General features: G+C 52.6%; 1 protein-coding gene across 1 annotated transcript in view; it reads right to left on the minus strand.

Annotated features, from left to right (window-relative positions):
* Positions 1-1,127: 1,127 nt before the first annotated feature.
* SENP5 (SUMO specific peptidase 5) overlaps positions 1,128-15,471 on the minus strand; it is a 169,327-nt gene continuing 154,983 nt past the window's right edge. Inside the window, exons 11-12 of the mRNA XM_071752556.1 lie at positions 3,499-3,601; positions 1,128-1,951 (exon numbers count right to left, since the gene is read on the minus strand). Of these exons, the coding sequence (XP_071608657.1) occupies positions 1,915-1,951; positions 3,499-3,601 (140 nt within the window). The 3' untranslated portion in view covers positions 1,128-1,914. The remainder of the gene's footprint in view (positions 1,952-3,498; positions 3,602-15,471) is intronic.

Below are 15,471 nucleotides of genomic sequence, written 5' to 3' on the forward strand. Positions count from 1 at the left end.
CTGTGGGGAAGGGGCTCCCAGGGCTATTTTCACCCAACGAAAGTTGCAATTAATCTGCAAAGGAAGTCACTCGGCTTTAAGAAACCCTCCGGGCAGAGACCAAACCCAGAAACTCGCATCACATTATTTTCTCGTTTAAAAACCATTGCGGTGGTGAAGGGGGCTGTCCCCACTGGGCTGGGGGGCTGGGAAAGGGGGAGGGGGAGTAGGCTCCGGAGGGGCAGGCACGTTGGGAGAGGGAGCAGAAATTGACCTTGGAAAGCATTCAAATTAGGCTGTGTAATAAGAGACCCACTTCTCTGGGTAAATTTGTTAGGATTAGGGCTCACTGAGCTGTTGAGGAGAATTCGGTGTGGCTCGGAGCCAGGGTGAAATGAAGCTCCTGGCTTGGTCGGCTGCGGGAAAGTCCGGGCTAATGGGCTTTGGTTCAAACTTTGATAGGAAAAAAATCCAGGAACAAAGGCACTAATTCTTCCAAAAGCCCCCAAATCTCAGTTTATACATTTCTGTTTATGTTCATTCATAATAGATATACACAGCTGTTCTTATCATTCATATTCAAATTCCATATGTATCTTTAGCAGCTAGTACTCCTGCCTCAAAAAGAAAAAAGAAAAAAAGAAAAAAAAAGCAAAAAGCATTGTACAGGATTAAAAAAAATCCAAAACAAAAAACCAACAAAACACCAAAACCAATCAATCAACCAAACAAAAAGCAACCTGCCTTGAAGTATGAATTCTCCCATCTGTGTTCAAGCTCAGGTCCTTGCACTGGGGTCCAGACTTTGGGCAGGAGAGGAGCTGCTGCTAGACTAGGCTGGATGTTTTAGGGACTTATTTGGGGCTGTCATGACCCAGCTGCCGTGGCCCATCTGCTGAGCTCCTCCTTCCCTGGGTAGTGAGGAGGCTGAAAGGGATTTGTCCCATGTAGCCACTGCCAGCACCTGCTTGCCCCACCAATGCTCTGCAAACCAGAGAGGGATGGACAAACTTGGCCTGCTCCCCAGGCTGGGGTGGCTGTGCTTGCACCATCCTGGGTGAGCTGAAGGCAGCTTTTCCAAATTCAGTGGTTTTAAGCTAAAAAACAAAACAAAACAAAACAAAAAATCCAAAAAAACCCCAAAACCAAACCAAGCAAAACCAAAAAACTTTTGGTTTTACTTCATTTGGTCATTTCTTTTAAAAAGTTTCCTTGTCTCACATTTTGGAGGACCTATTTTTGCTTCCTTTAAAACTTATCCCTGGACTACAGGGTAAGGAACAACAACAACAACAAAGACATTTAGAACTGGATATCTCAGAATATTTGCATTTTTAAACCTTACTTCTTGATCCCCAGAGGCTGTTTTCACAGGCAATCCTCGTGCTATTGAGTAAAGCTCATTAGTACGAGCTGGCTGCTAGAATGAGCAGTGGGGACACAGATAGCACACATACTAGTGTTGTCACTAGGTTTCAGAGTTAATGCTTCCAAAAAGTTCCCCTCTATCTCCGAGCTGGTGTGCCACACATGCAGGGAGGGTAGAGACATTGCTACTGATGCGAGTTGAGACGACATCCCTCTGCCACTGGACATGCAATCTGCAGAGAGCAGGAACAGCGACAGTGAAACCGGACTTCTGTAGCAGTCCCTGACCCTCCTCCTCACTTCTGCACAGCACCCAGGCAGGACGTGGTCTCTGCTGTCCCATGGCACCAACAAGTTCTGAGCTGGCCCAGGAGGCTCTCGTCCTGGTCCTGGGACCAAGAGGGGGGTGATGGCCCCTGCGGAGCGACATGCCGCTGCCGTATTTACATTCCAGTGTAAATTGGCTTCTCCTCTCATCTCTCATGCCTCCTGTCATCCCCTCCTGCTGTGATTTCCCCTGGCCGCCACAGCCCCTCCGTCTGGTTGAATTATCCTTTAATTGGGAGCTCATGTCTTCCAGCCGCAGCAGCAGAGGAGCATCAGCCTGGGGACAGGGGACAACTTGAGCACACCCAGCCAGGACCCCCCGGCTAGTGCCCCATGCCCACCATATGCTGTGCCCCAGCAGGGTCCTTGGTGCCCAGAGGAGTGCAAAGAGTGGTACCAGAACCTGTATCCCAGAGCCACATCACCTCCATCACCCAGAGCACGGGCTTAGCGCTAATGGGAGCATCAGGACGTGCCTCATGAAACATCAGCCAGCCCACACAGATGTGTCCCCTGCTCATCAATGCCTGAGATGTGAAGGGTGGCCAGGTTGGCTAGGGCTTTGAGCAACCTGGTGTAGTGCAAAGCGTCCCTGTCCCTGCCCATGCAGGGGGGGTTGGAAATACATGATCTTTGAAATTCCTTCCAACCTGAACCATTCTGTGATTCTATGAAGCATCATCCAAGGCCAAAGAACCCCTCCAGGCAGCAGAAGGTGGCCACAGGAGTGGAAAGCAGGCTCAAACAGCCGTCTTTCATTTAATGAACAAACACACAAAGACCTGGAAGCAATAAATCCAGAGTTTGGACTACAAAACCAAACATGGCTGTGGCTCCTCCTTGCAACAATGGAGTAAGAGGAAAAGAATGGCCACAAAGGCAACTGGGAACTACAGGCACTGTGTTCCCATCTGCAACCTGGACTGTCTGCTGAGCAACTGGGATGCTTTAAAGGGGCTCTATCAGGGTGCTCTGGCAAAAAATGTAGCCCCAATGTGCTGGCTGCTTCTTTCTGTCTGTCAGTGCCCGTGTCCATGCCTGAGGGGTGCACAGAACATCCTTGGCAGCAACCAGGGCTGGCAGGTTCCAGGGAGGGCAGCCATCCCTCACTCTCCCAGGAGCAGCAGGAGTGGGTCCCAGGGGTGTGGAGAGTGCAGGGGGAGGACACAAACTCTCCATATCTACAGCATCACCTGTACACACAGTGCCAGCCCCAGCAGGCAGCCAGAACCCCTGGGGTGCTGCTATGGGATGGGGCTTCCCCAAGTCGCTCAGGAGCACCCAGCCTGGGTGCTACCTCCCTGTGGGTGCTGAGCAGCATGGGATGACCGGGATGATTGTGCAGGGGAAAAACAGGTGGGAGCTGCCAGTCACTGCTGCTGCAGGTTCCTGTCAAGTGTCCTCATTCCAGCTCCCTCCCTCCCCTTGCCACCCCCATCCCGTTCGCTGCCTTGCACTGGGAGCTGAGCTGGCAGTGCCGCCCCTAGGACTTGCTGTCCCCTCGCACGGCTGCCAGAAGGGGTGTGCACTGAGGCCGTCAGGTTGTCCCCTGAGCCCACACAGCTCACTTTAGGAAGCTCTGATCCCCGTGCAGGAGTGAACATCCCACCTCGGGACCTCGGGGATCGCTGCTCACCCAGGCCGGAGGATGAGGGTGAAGAGGCGACAGCAGAACCAACGGGCGAGACAAGGTGTTGGCAGGATCCCTAGCCAAACACCCACCTCCTCCCGTGGACACCCTACAGCAGTTCCAGCTTTCCCCTCCCTGCCGGGTGCAGGGGCAGGCTGGGCACCCACCGACCCCCTCCCCGGAGCCCCGCTCACCTGGCTGCCTGCCTGCCCGGGGCACCCGGGCATCTCCCTATCCAGCTGGGGAAGTCGCAGCAGCTTCGGAGTCGCCTTCTCCTTCCAGTGCTCGGGCAAATTGCTGTTTGTAAAACAAGAGTGAAAACATCGAATCAAATGGATGAGTCAGAGGAGAAGTTCAAAAAAGGGGAGAGCGGAGAGGGGGAGAAGCAGGATCTCCATCTATCTCCCCTCCCACCTGCCAGCAGGCAGGGCAGCAGGCAGCGCCTCGCCTGTTCCATCCCCGCTTCAAAGCGGAGGCAGATAGGATCTAGCACAGAGACGGCACCGAGCAAGCGCTTAGCGGGAACGGAGATGGCTCCCGATAAGACAACGTGTGAACTCCCAGGTTTAAATTAACTAATGACTTCAGATGCTGCTGATAGTCTGCAGGGGATAGGGAGGAGTGATTTATGGGGGAAGATTAAGCAGACTAATTAGGCCAGCCTCATCACTTAGGAGTTTCCTAGTCAGGTGGGGGGGCTGTGCCAGAGAGGACCCACTGTGCCCCAGCCTGGTGGGACAGGATGGGGAGCAACTACAGCTCCCCCATGGTCACCCCTCCATACCCAGGAGCATCACTGCCACATTTGTCCTCCTGGGGATGCCATTATGCACCCCAACGCTTGCTCACATCTGGGTACAAACATGGGATGCTCGTGGGCATCTCCTGCTGCATGACCTGCACACCCCCATGGTCCCTGGCCAGCGTGGTGAGGACCCGGCTTCTGCTCAGCCCACACCTGGCTGCTTTATGGCCAGTGTAAATTACAGCCCAGCTTCCAACTCAAGCTAAATACCTCCCATCTCCTCAGTGCTTTTCCTATTAGTGGATCATTTTTATTGTTCCTAGACAACCGTCTGCTGCTGTTGAAACCCAAAGCCAGGGCATGTGAGTGGCTTGGCTCTGCCCTGTGCTTACCTGCTGGAAAGGACACAGGGAGGGATATACCCATCATCCACCTGCCCTTTGGGCTGTTCCTCACAGCTATCACACAGCAGGCACCAGGACTGCCAGGTTGCTGGGGAAAGTACAAGATCAATGGGACTTGTAAGAAGGCTCTTCCAAATCCCAGTTATATAGAATCCAAGAAGCAGTGATTTCCAGTGGCTGGGCAAGCACTGAGCTCAGCCCCGTGCTGTACTGACTCACTGCTCTCACGTGTAACAAGTTGCCATGGTCTCAGCCAGGAGATCTTTTTATCCCGTTATGGGAAAGGACTTGCAGTTCCCTTTTCCATGAGTCCTGGCTATAATAAAAAGGCAGTCCTCAGGCTTCAAAGCAGGAGGATTTTCTTTGCTTCCGAGGCTGTGAACAAAGCACTATTGAGCATGGCCAACAGTTGTTTTCTCTGTCCCTTGATGTGTATCAAGCATCCCATCCTTAAGCCTTAGAGAACCAGGTTCACAGGGAGCTACAAGCAGGAGTGAATGGAGATGGGTTCATCCTGACCTTGGGATGAACTGGAACCCACCTCTGAGATGGATTTTCCCCCCCTTGAAACTCACATTTCACCATGAGCTGCAAGGGTGGCCATGGACAAGGCAAGAGGAAAGCTGGTGGCCTGACCCAGGGGTTGGCATCACCTCCTCACCCACCCACTGCGTATCTAGTGAGGACTGCTGCTGCATGGAGTAATGTGGCTCTCAGCAGGGATTGTATGCATGACTGTGTAAATAACACAGTTAGAGGTACCATGAAACCAGCTGTTTTAATGTTTAAATGGAAATTTAATAGAGTGACAAGCTGGAGCTATGGGGGACACAGCTCAGGCTTCCTCCAGGAGCCTGCAGGAGCCGCAGCTTAATGCTGGGTGTGAACTCCCCAAAGCTCAGCCCTGGTGCAATGCTCACCCAGAGCCCTGCAGGAAAGCATGGAGGCTTCATGCCCCTCACTCCAGGGCACCCACAGGGAGCCAGAGCCCTGCTTTCATCATGCTTCCTCCGGCACTGGGATACACCAGGGACAGACAGGCAGTCAGAGATGTTTCCCAGACCCCTTTGGAGAAACAGAAGTCCCTTGTCACTGCTATCGGCTCCTGGGCCCTTCCCTGCCCATGGCTGGCTCTGGGACAGGATGCCTGGAGCCCTTCGCTTCAGTGTGTGGGGACCAGCTGATGATGGCTCTGCCTGGCATGGTGCCACCAGTCCTATCTGCTGGAAATGGGGCTTTGGGGGAAGGAACTGCTGCTCTCCCCATGGTCCCTTCTCTCCCTCAACTCCTCCCTGCATCTCATGCCGCCAGCCCACGCTCCAGTCCCACCAACTCCCTCCAGTTCCCTGGGAAACAAAAGGCCTTTGCACAGATTGAGAGGCAGGAAAGTTCACATGGAAAGGAAAAAGAAAAATAAAAAGAGAAAGAAAACAAAAATCAGAGGAAATGATCTGCACCGTGCCGCACAGCTAACGCCGTGCTGCTGCGGCTGCCCGTGACCTGCTCAAGCAATGCACAGCGTCACTCACAAGCAATTACTCACTGCACAATATTTTTGTTTCCCCCAACCATTAATGAATTATTTAGGCATGTCTAGCAGTTACATGGAGGATGATCAATCGCTACTTATCCCAGGCTGTCGGCATGGGCTCTTTCAGTGCCTGCTGGGAACTGGCTTTTGGGAGAAGCATTGCCATCCCCGTGATGCTCTGCACTGGAGCTGCCCATGTGCCTGAGCACAGCTGTGGCACCTCAGAGCTTGCCAACACTGCCCCAGCTGGAGTAGGAGCTTTTTCTCCAGAGCTGGAAGAATGAAGTTCACCTGCTCCACCTCTACCACCTCCCCCAGCCCTTTCCTTCCCCTGCCTCCTCCACCTCCCTGCGACGTGCTCCAGGCACCTGCCTGGTGCCAAAACCATTGAGAAATTCGGCACTGATTTGTAACGAGTGAAGGTAATCTACCACTGGAACAAGCCACCACGTCAATTCACACGCTATCCCTGTCTATCTGCTAACAAGCACAGGGCTGGGATGTCTACAAGCTGCAGAGAAAGCCTGGGCTGCAGCAAGCCAGGGTGCAGCTGCCCAATGGGAGAGCTCTGGCTGCTGCCAACTACAGCCATGAAACTTCCCAAGGGTAACACCAATCCCAGACAAAACAGCTCCTGACAGCACACCCATGAGTTTAAGGCATCTCATCAGCTCTGCTCTGTTTCCCCAAGCCAGTCACTGCTTGGCACCCTGTGCTGCAGCTAACAGGGATGAGCTAAGTGCCCCTGAACCTGGGCAAGGCCCAAGCAGGGAGGTTTTCCTCACTAGTCCAAGAAGCATCTTGAATCCTGCAGATAAATGCCCCTCACACAGTGCAATGTGAGATAAAAGCTCTCACTAGGAAAACTTCAGAAGGATGAGAGTTGCCTCCTAAAGTCACCCTTCCCTGTTGGAAAAAAACAGGAAGGAAGGGCTATGGCTGCTCCAGCCCAGGGCAACACTCTGGGAGTGAACACAGGACCTCAACATGCCTGGTGGCTCAAGGAAAGGAAGAAGCCTACATTTTAAAGTCCAAATTTGGGAAGCCCTGCTTCCAGATCTTTTCTATTGGTACAGCTGGCAGGTTGCTGGTCCTGGGGGAGATGCTAGCCCCGCAGCACAAGAGAGGAGCCTCTGGGACTTTCATTTCATCCATAAAGCCTTCTTGTCCTTTCCTCCTCTCCCTCCCCCACAAACTCTTATGCCATAGGCTATTCTGAGAGAAAATTTTTCCTCTTTGTGTGCTTTTTCAGGTGTTCCTTGCCCAAGGCAGCCACAGTGACCACTCTGCCATCCCTGCAGCCCCTCACTCCTGCTATGGCAACACTGGCTTCATGCCCAGGGTCACCCCAGCACCCTCATGGCTGAAGGCACCCATCTGGCACTCAGTAAGTCTTTCTTATGAATGACTTTCTCAATGCCAAGGGGTGGAGCAGAAAGAGCCAAAGGATAGGGGGAAAGAATGCAGCAGGGACTCACACAGACCTGAACCTGGGCACCAATACCTGGGTTCTCAGCCACTGTTATTCTTAGGCCACGGTCCTTTTCCTGGGGAAAGCACTCAGCCCCTTTTGGCTGCTGCTGAATTTGGCAAATCACCTCACCCAGTCTCGATGTTCTGGGCAATTAGACCTTTTCCACAACACACGGCTCCCCCCTCGCTGGTCCCTCTGATGTCTCAGTGATGAAAGCTAAGATGAGACCCAGAGGGAGGGACCCCCCGTAAGCGAGAGGGAGTTCACAGACATCACCCGCTCCAGCTTCCCCTCCTTCATCCCCAGCCCCACCGCACATCACGAGGCTCTTTGCCTGCAGCGGGGCCTCAAACTGGAGCGGGGCTGGTCTCCTCATGTTTATTTCCCTTTGCCGCGCAAGCAATTTCCCCTTCCCACACAGGGAGCGGTGGCCCGTAGCTGTATCAAACGTGGCTGCGGGGATGGGGCCAGCCCTTCCCCGTGCCGGCAGAGCCAGGCAGGGACGAGCGGCCGTATCTCATCCGCCGGCATGCAGCACGCCGCCGCGCCGGCAGGAAACATATGTCACCGGTTAAACAGATCGTGAAAGCTTCAATCACTTCCTTATGGTGGAACGGGGCTGAATTCGTACCAACAGCCGGCGTCTCCTGCACCCCTTCCCATCATCAGGACTGGCCCTCGCCCCCACGGGGTGTTCCCCTGGCCCCACGGAGACGGGGCAGCACCGCGGGGAGCTGTGAAACCCCATCCAGAAATACAAACCGGTTCTTGTCAGCACCTTGTTACCTCCCCAACACGCTCCCCACTGGTTGCAAGCCTGCCTCAAAGGGAGCTCAGGGGTGGAGGAAGCCTCCCCCAAAAGCACAGTCCTTACCCTGGCTCCCTCCAGAGCCTCGTGTGCAGCTGATAGCACACTTCCAGAGCCCAGTGATGGTCTTGATGGTCCCCAACCCTATGTTGTCTCCTTGGGCAGCCTTGCAGGAGCTGAGCGCATTTTGTGGGCACAGGCTCCATGTAGAGAAAGGGAGCCCCCCAGCTCTGCCCATCCCTGAGGAGTTTCCTGTAAACATTTCTCAGATGTCTCCTGAGGATCAGCAGCATCTCCTCCAGCAATCTGCTCCAGAGGGACCTTAATCACACAGTCTCTCCCAGACTGCAGGTGAGGTTATGAAAGCTCCCAGTGACAGTAAGTCCAGTGGCTGTGGCTGTACATCCCCGGCCCACTCCATCCCCTGTGATGGGGGTCTGGAGTTGCCTGGTGGGATGCCTGCCAAGGCAGGTTCCTCCTCCTGCAGACGTGGGTAGGTGTTGGTGAGACAATGCATCATCACAGTGTCTCCACTGTTACGCTCAGCTTTCTCCCGTGGGCTGGAAGTTGCTGTTTTTGGAAGAGAGGCAAGCAGGAAAACTCACGTGGGCTTTGGTGGAGAGACTGGTGGCTGCCGTCATCCAAGGCTGGCAGCAGGGAGAAGCTTCCAGGCCAGGCCAGCCTGGCCATGGGGGCCACTGTGATGGTAGACTTTGTGCCAAAGAGTTTGCCTGGCTTTTCTGTTGTCATTCTGCCTTGTGCAGGGGTGTCCTGACTCCTCCCCAGCCTCCGGCAGGGATGGAACAGAACACTTCACAGTAACATCTTCCTTATGTGCCTGAAACAGCAGCCAGAATCCCAGGCCTTTTCTGAGGACTGCATTGCAGTGAAGTCCCCAGACCCTGACCAGCGGGCAGAGCAAGATGACAGTGTTATTTCCACAAATGCAAACACCCACAGAGATCTCTGCCCGCTTTGGGCACTGGATATGAGGGCAGGGAGGATGCTGCACCTCCCTGAGCTCTGCTCACCTGGATGTCACCTTCCACCACCAGCTTGCCTGGGCTGTTTCTCCTGCCTCCCCACCAGGAAGTGGCATTTCTCCTAGCACCCCATCTCCTGCTCATCAGCTCTGGCTCCTCGCCGGGTGATCGTGGGTTGTTTTTTTTTTTTTTGTAATCCAGTTCCGTCTCACCTCTACACAGCCATTCTCCTTAGCTGGTTGTCCCTTCTGCTGGTCTCATCAGTGTGACCTGCCCAGATGCCTCTGCCCCAGGACTGTGCTCCACTTCTGTCTGTGTTGACAAATCCCATCCCAGCCTGTGGTGACTCCTGGTAGCTCATTAATGACAGGAGTAAATAACAGAAACCTCCCCACCCATCCCTGCAAGCTACCTCTGGGATGCTCTCTTTGCTTGGTGGCCAGGGTGGGGTCTGGGGGACTGTCACTCTTCAGCTGAGCCCATGCCCCTACACAGACAAGGGTCACTGCTGTATGAACTGTGGGAGTAATGGCAGCTCCACGGTAGCACACATCCAGGTGACTGCAGAGGCCAGGGAAGCAGCCCATGGCTCGAGGCTGGTTGTGTCCCCAGAATTGCCAACTTCTCCATCCCAGCAGGAAGGTTTTCGTGGCAGATCATGCAAAGGCACAAGATGGCTTCTACAGCTGGTTCCTGCCACTGTGATCATTGTTCTCAAGGAACACACCTTCACCTCAATTCATTACTCCCCTTTATTCCCAGAGCCCAGGAGCCATCTCCCCATCATAGCACCTCTTACCTATCATGGTAAGTGCTTGGCTCCACAGTAATTTGTACAAACTACAAATTTTGCAGGGGAAGAGAAGACACAAACTCCCTGTCCTGCATTTGCTACATGCTCTACAACCTGCTCAAACCATGCAGCTGCCTCTGGCTGTAAGCAGCCTGCATATCCAAAAGCCTTTTTGGGCCAGACCCTCTATCCCTCCCTGTCCCCACAGCTCCAATTCCTGGAATTTACAAACACTTAAAAATACTTTACACATCACTGTAAAATCACATACGTTTAAAGCCAGTTAAGGCCTGAATTATGTTTTAAGATGTTGCCCAATTTGTAAGCATCATAAAAACCTGAAATAAGTTATCCTAGAAATAACCACAGGGAAATTACAGCTCTGACTCGCAGCTGAGGAGGCTGTGACCTGAGCACAGGAGCAAACAGTTCTCCCTGCAACTAATGCAGCCAGCAAAAGAGAGGGCTGCCAGGGCTTTTGGGGGTTGTACTTTAGCCATCAAATGTGTTGTAGCCCTCAGCAGATTCAGAGCAATTGCTGTGTATCTCATCTCCCACCACGAGAGCTTGGTTTTCTCTGAGCACACTCTTGTCACCAGCATGGGCAGAACTGAGCCATGTTGTACCAGGGAACCTCCACACCCACACAAGGGATGGAGGGATGGGGAGCATAGGGAAGTTGATGGCTGCTGCCTCCCAAGCCTCTTCCAACTCATCTCTGCAAGGGACATCTACCCTCTGCTACATGACCATTTTCACCATCTTGCTTCTTTTCCAGCAACCAGAAGCACACTGTGACATTTTGATTTCTTCTCTGAATTCCCCTTGTTTTCACTGCCAGCTTCCAGAGATGGAGAGGCACCACAGAGCAGGATGCACCAGCTCTCTTTAGCATGGGAAGACCTCCCTTGGGGTCCTGACCACCTCAAGTGTCTCCCCACAGAACATCTGGGTCATTGGCTTTCCACCAACTCCATGTAGGCTTTGGAAATCGGAGAGATGTGCAAAAGGTTGGTCCTGATATTAAACCACCTGGAGAAAGACACAGAGCAGGACCTGTGCCCATGAGCAAGCCAGCCCCCAGCGTGGCAGGCGCAGGCAGCCGCTTTCCCCATGTTTCATGCTCTCCATCTGTCTCCAATGCAAGGCAGGAGCCCAGCATGGAAACCCGCTGATTCTTTCCAGAGCTGCAAAATGAAGCTTTTTAATCCCAAGGACGCGGGCTGCTCTGCATGCTGCCCTCCTGCCTCCCTAAACTCCAACCAGATTTCATGCTGAGCCTTCAAAGGGAAGGAGACCAAGCAGCATCCCTGGCAGGCAGCGCGGCATGGACCGGCTGGCCGAACACCCCAGGGCTCCTGGAGAGACCATGGGGCCACCAGCCCCCAGGGCAGGGCGGCAGGTTCCCATGGCAGAAAGGTGTTAACGAAGGCCAACCGCCCCAGCAGGCTGTGGATCAGCTTCTGGCAGGGAATCAGAGAGCCCAGGTCTGTTTGCTGCCAGGTTATCAGTGGATCCATCAAGCGATGCCTGCAAGACGCCAAATCTATCAGCTCTCCCATATGGATGCCATCCACTTCAAGCCATTTCCTGCCTAATCGGTATCAGCCCTGCTCCTCCCTCCCGAAAATCACTCTTTACAGCCCACTGCAACTCTACAAACATTTTTACAACAGGTAAAAAAAGGCACCGAGCAGCATATTCCACCTCCCACCCCCCCCAGGGTGCTCGCTCAGCACCATTGCTGTACCAACTGGGATGCAGGAGCAGAAGGACATGCTGGGTGTCTAACATTATTTTGCAGTCTGAATTTTCACCTGGTCTCTGCAAACATCCCAGTGGGTGCAAGGAGGCCTCGAAGGTACCCAAGAATAAGGATGCAGATGACACAGGCGGGACAGGACCTCCCTGGGTTCCAGGGCAGAGCTTGGGCCAGGGTGTGCCTTATTTACCTTGTGAAGGTTTCTGTGCCTGATAGCCTGGGATTATTTTGGCTTTCATGTGGTCTCTAATGAAAGGGAGTCTGGAACAGATGCAGATTTGAAAGAAAAGAGGAGGAGGAGGAAATTTCTTAGCATAGGGTTTCGGTTCCCCTGCTTATAAACAGTGCTGACAGCGAGGGGTGGTGGTGATAAACACCGAGATAAGAGCCCAGCTAGACAGGTAATTTGGCACAAAAGGTTTGTCTGGAGAAGCTTAGGCAGAAGTCGCCACACACTGTTTAAAAAACACAAAACCTCAAGCCCTGGCCAAGACAGGCAATTGTGCAGGGGAACTGCCCCTGGAATGGGGTACCCCAGGAGGAGGGGGTTACCCTTCTATTGGGAGCAGTTGGTTTTCCTGACTGGCAGCTTCCCAAGATGGCTGTGGGAATCCTAGCAGAGGGGTTGCTCCTGGTGAAAGCACTCAGCATTCCCTCCACCTTCCCAAAACCATCTTTCTCCCTCCACTGATGAACTGTCACATATTCTTAGAGTTAAACGTCCTCACCAGCACATGCTACCCAGGGAAATAATTCCCTCTGTTTAAAGATTCATGGATATTGTGTGTCGGAGAGAACAACAGCAGTTTTTCCTTCCTCATGGTCAGAAATCACTGCGGGGCAGGATTGTTTCTGGTAACAATAAATAGTATCTTGGCCCCGGGATCATCCCGCCAGCGGTACCATTCCCAGGGCCCCAGGTGAGGGGAGCGTAAATCCTCAAGCCTTGAATAAAGACTGTAAATGTTTTAAAGCAGGAGCAGCACGCATAAATTGCACAGAACTTTATAAAAGCCACAGAAACACAGCCCTGCTGCGCAGCCTGTGTAAGCCTTACACAAGGGCCGGGATGATTCACGGGAGTGAAGCGGCATTAATCACGGGGCGGCGGGTGAAACAGGTTTCTGCCCCGTACCTTTAATGAAGAGACAGCCCAGCTTCGGCCAGGATCTTATCGGTCCCATCCTCCTCCCTCGGCACTGCTGCGTGACTCGACTTGCCGGCATCGCCGGGGCACAATGGGAAGAGCCAGGGCAGGCAAAGAACTCTCGGCAGCGCCCAGGAAGGCTTCTTTTAAACCAGCTGGTGCCCAGCAGGAACAGCAGAGAGGTGCCTATTATTTTCAGGTGATAACAATGAAGCATTTCTACAAAGAGCAATGCCAAAGGAACAGAGATTGTATGAGCCCGTCCAGCACAAAGCTTCTGGAGTTGAAAGGGAAATGCCCAAAGGCTCTGATGGCTCCTGCTCACCCAGTGACCTGGCTGCTCACAAAAGAGCCACCAAGGGAAATCGTCTGCTCTCTGGCAGGTGTAGAGACATGACTCTTTTAAAGGCTGCAAGAACTGAATTGGTGGTTAGAGATGAAGGCGCTCATAATAAGAAGCTTAATTTTAAAACCTGTAAATTAAACAAGTGAGAGGGGGGTGAGCTGTCCCAGCTTCCTGAAAGGAAGTTCATGCCTCTAATCTGCTAGGATGCTTTCTCCCATCATGAGGAGGGTGAAGTAAGGAGAACTACTTGACATAATGTGTTTGGGGCTTCAAAGGTCTTTGACAAGGTCCCTTACGAGAGGCTATTAAGGGAATTAAATGCTTGCAAATCAAATGGAAAAAGTAACTCTAATGGTTGGAAACAGAGAGGCAAAACAGTGTATATTAATGAGGTCTACCTTCCAGAAGGCTACAGCACTCACAGAGAGGCTCCCTAAGTTTTCATGCTAATACTGGTGGTTAAAGATATGCATTAATGATCTGGAAAAGGAGAATGAAAAATGTCATAAGAAAAATCTGGCAGAGGACCCAAATTGCACAGAGTGTTCGGAACAAGAGAAGACTATGGGGAACTTCAAAAGGCCCGAAGAGAGCTTGATGGATGGGCCAGTCAATGGCAGATGAAATCCAAAGTAGACAAATGCACAGTCATGCATACTGCGAGGAACAGGCCCCACTAATTCAAACAAAATGTTAAAACACGAAAGTAGTGGGAGAGATAACAGTGGAAATGCCACGGAGCCAGTACCTCCATTGATAGCACCCTCTCATCAAGGACACTGTGCTCAGCCTTGGTTGCTCCACCTCAGATAATGTCACTTCTAAGCCCCTAGGCAGAAGCCCAGGGACTGCACAGGCAAAAAGTGACTCTACCTGTCATTAAGGATGCCCAGTGTTTCTCTGGGAATCGCACAGATGGAGAAGTTCCGTGGGCTGAGATCGAGCATCTCCTCCAGCACAAATTGCCAAGTGAGAGCCTGATTTTGGGGGTTGAGTTTGCCCTCAGAGGGACCCTCCTCCCTCTCCCAGAGGACGAGCCTGCAGAGAGCAGCCAGGCATTTATCCAGCTGAATAACCTCCTGACAGCAAGGTAAGGTGAAATCCACACCTCCCTCTCCAGGGATTAGTTGTCCAAGAGGACAGACACCCTGAACTAGCCCAGGAAGGTGGGGAGTCCTATGCAGTGCTCAGGTCCAGCAGGATCAGTGGGTCTGACAAGGTCCATGGGGTGCTTCACCCTGATGCCATCTCTCTTTCTGGGACAGAGCTTGCTGCTTGTTTGCCCAGCTGGGGATGGCCCTAGCACTTGAAAATGATAAGCATCTACAGTGTGTTTGAGACAGATGTGGACATTGAGGGGTGGTTGCTGGGATGTGTGGGTGCACGGCTGGATAGATGCCAGCAGGGTCCCGTGGAATGCCCCAGTGGGGACCTCCCTTGGCATCCTTGGGAGATACCAGGCTTCATTCTGGGCTCTGCTTTGAAAGCTGTGTGGGCCAGCCCCAGCACTGTCTTTGGGGCATTCTCCTTCATAGGCTAGAGGGGACAGACATAAATACACCAAACCAAACAGAGCTGGGTGAGCAGGGACCTCATGAGGAGCAGATGAAGAGCTGGTGGAAGAAATACTGAGGAGGCAATGTGTGCATGGCAAGAAGTGGGCATGGGAGCTCTCATCCCAGCTGAAGAAAGCAAGCAAAGATGCCTGAAGGGCTTTACTATGTTTCCCCCAGCCATTCACAGATTTGTCAATGGCTACTTTTCCACAAATAAATTCAATATTTATTTCCAACAAGTGGCTGGGGGGAGGTAGAGGAAGGAAAGACACTTATTGAATAATTGCACAACCCTCAAGAAAAGCCATAAATTACCCAGCTCTATCTGTCACTATAATTTCCAGCCAAAGTCCTAATGAATCTTTCCCAACAATAGGGTAAGGACAGGTCTGAAAATGTATTGAACTGTCTAAACACTTGGGTAAGCAAAGCAGAGGCATTAATAACCACCACGAGACATCCCACACAGCAGCAGGTACTAAGTATCTCAGGCTCCCATTGCTCCAAGGTCTCTGCTGCAGCTCTCACTGCCCCTACAGAAGGTGAGAGAGGCTCTGGGGGTCACCAGCTCTAAAGAGCAGCTGGAGGCTTACCTAGTTCAAAGGTTTTGATAATTAT

The sequence above is a fragment of the Heliangelus exortis genome, chromosome 9 (genome assembly GCF_036169615.1).
Source record: "Heliangelus exortis chromosome 9, bHelExo1.hap1, whole genome shotgun sequence".
In the NCBI taxonomy this organism is placed as follows: Eukaryota; Metazoa; Chordata; class Aves; order Apodiformes; family Trochilidae; genus Heliangelus; species Heliangelus exortis.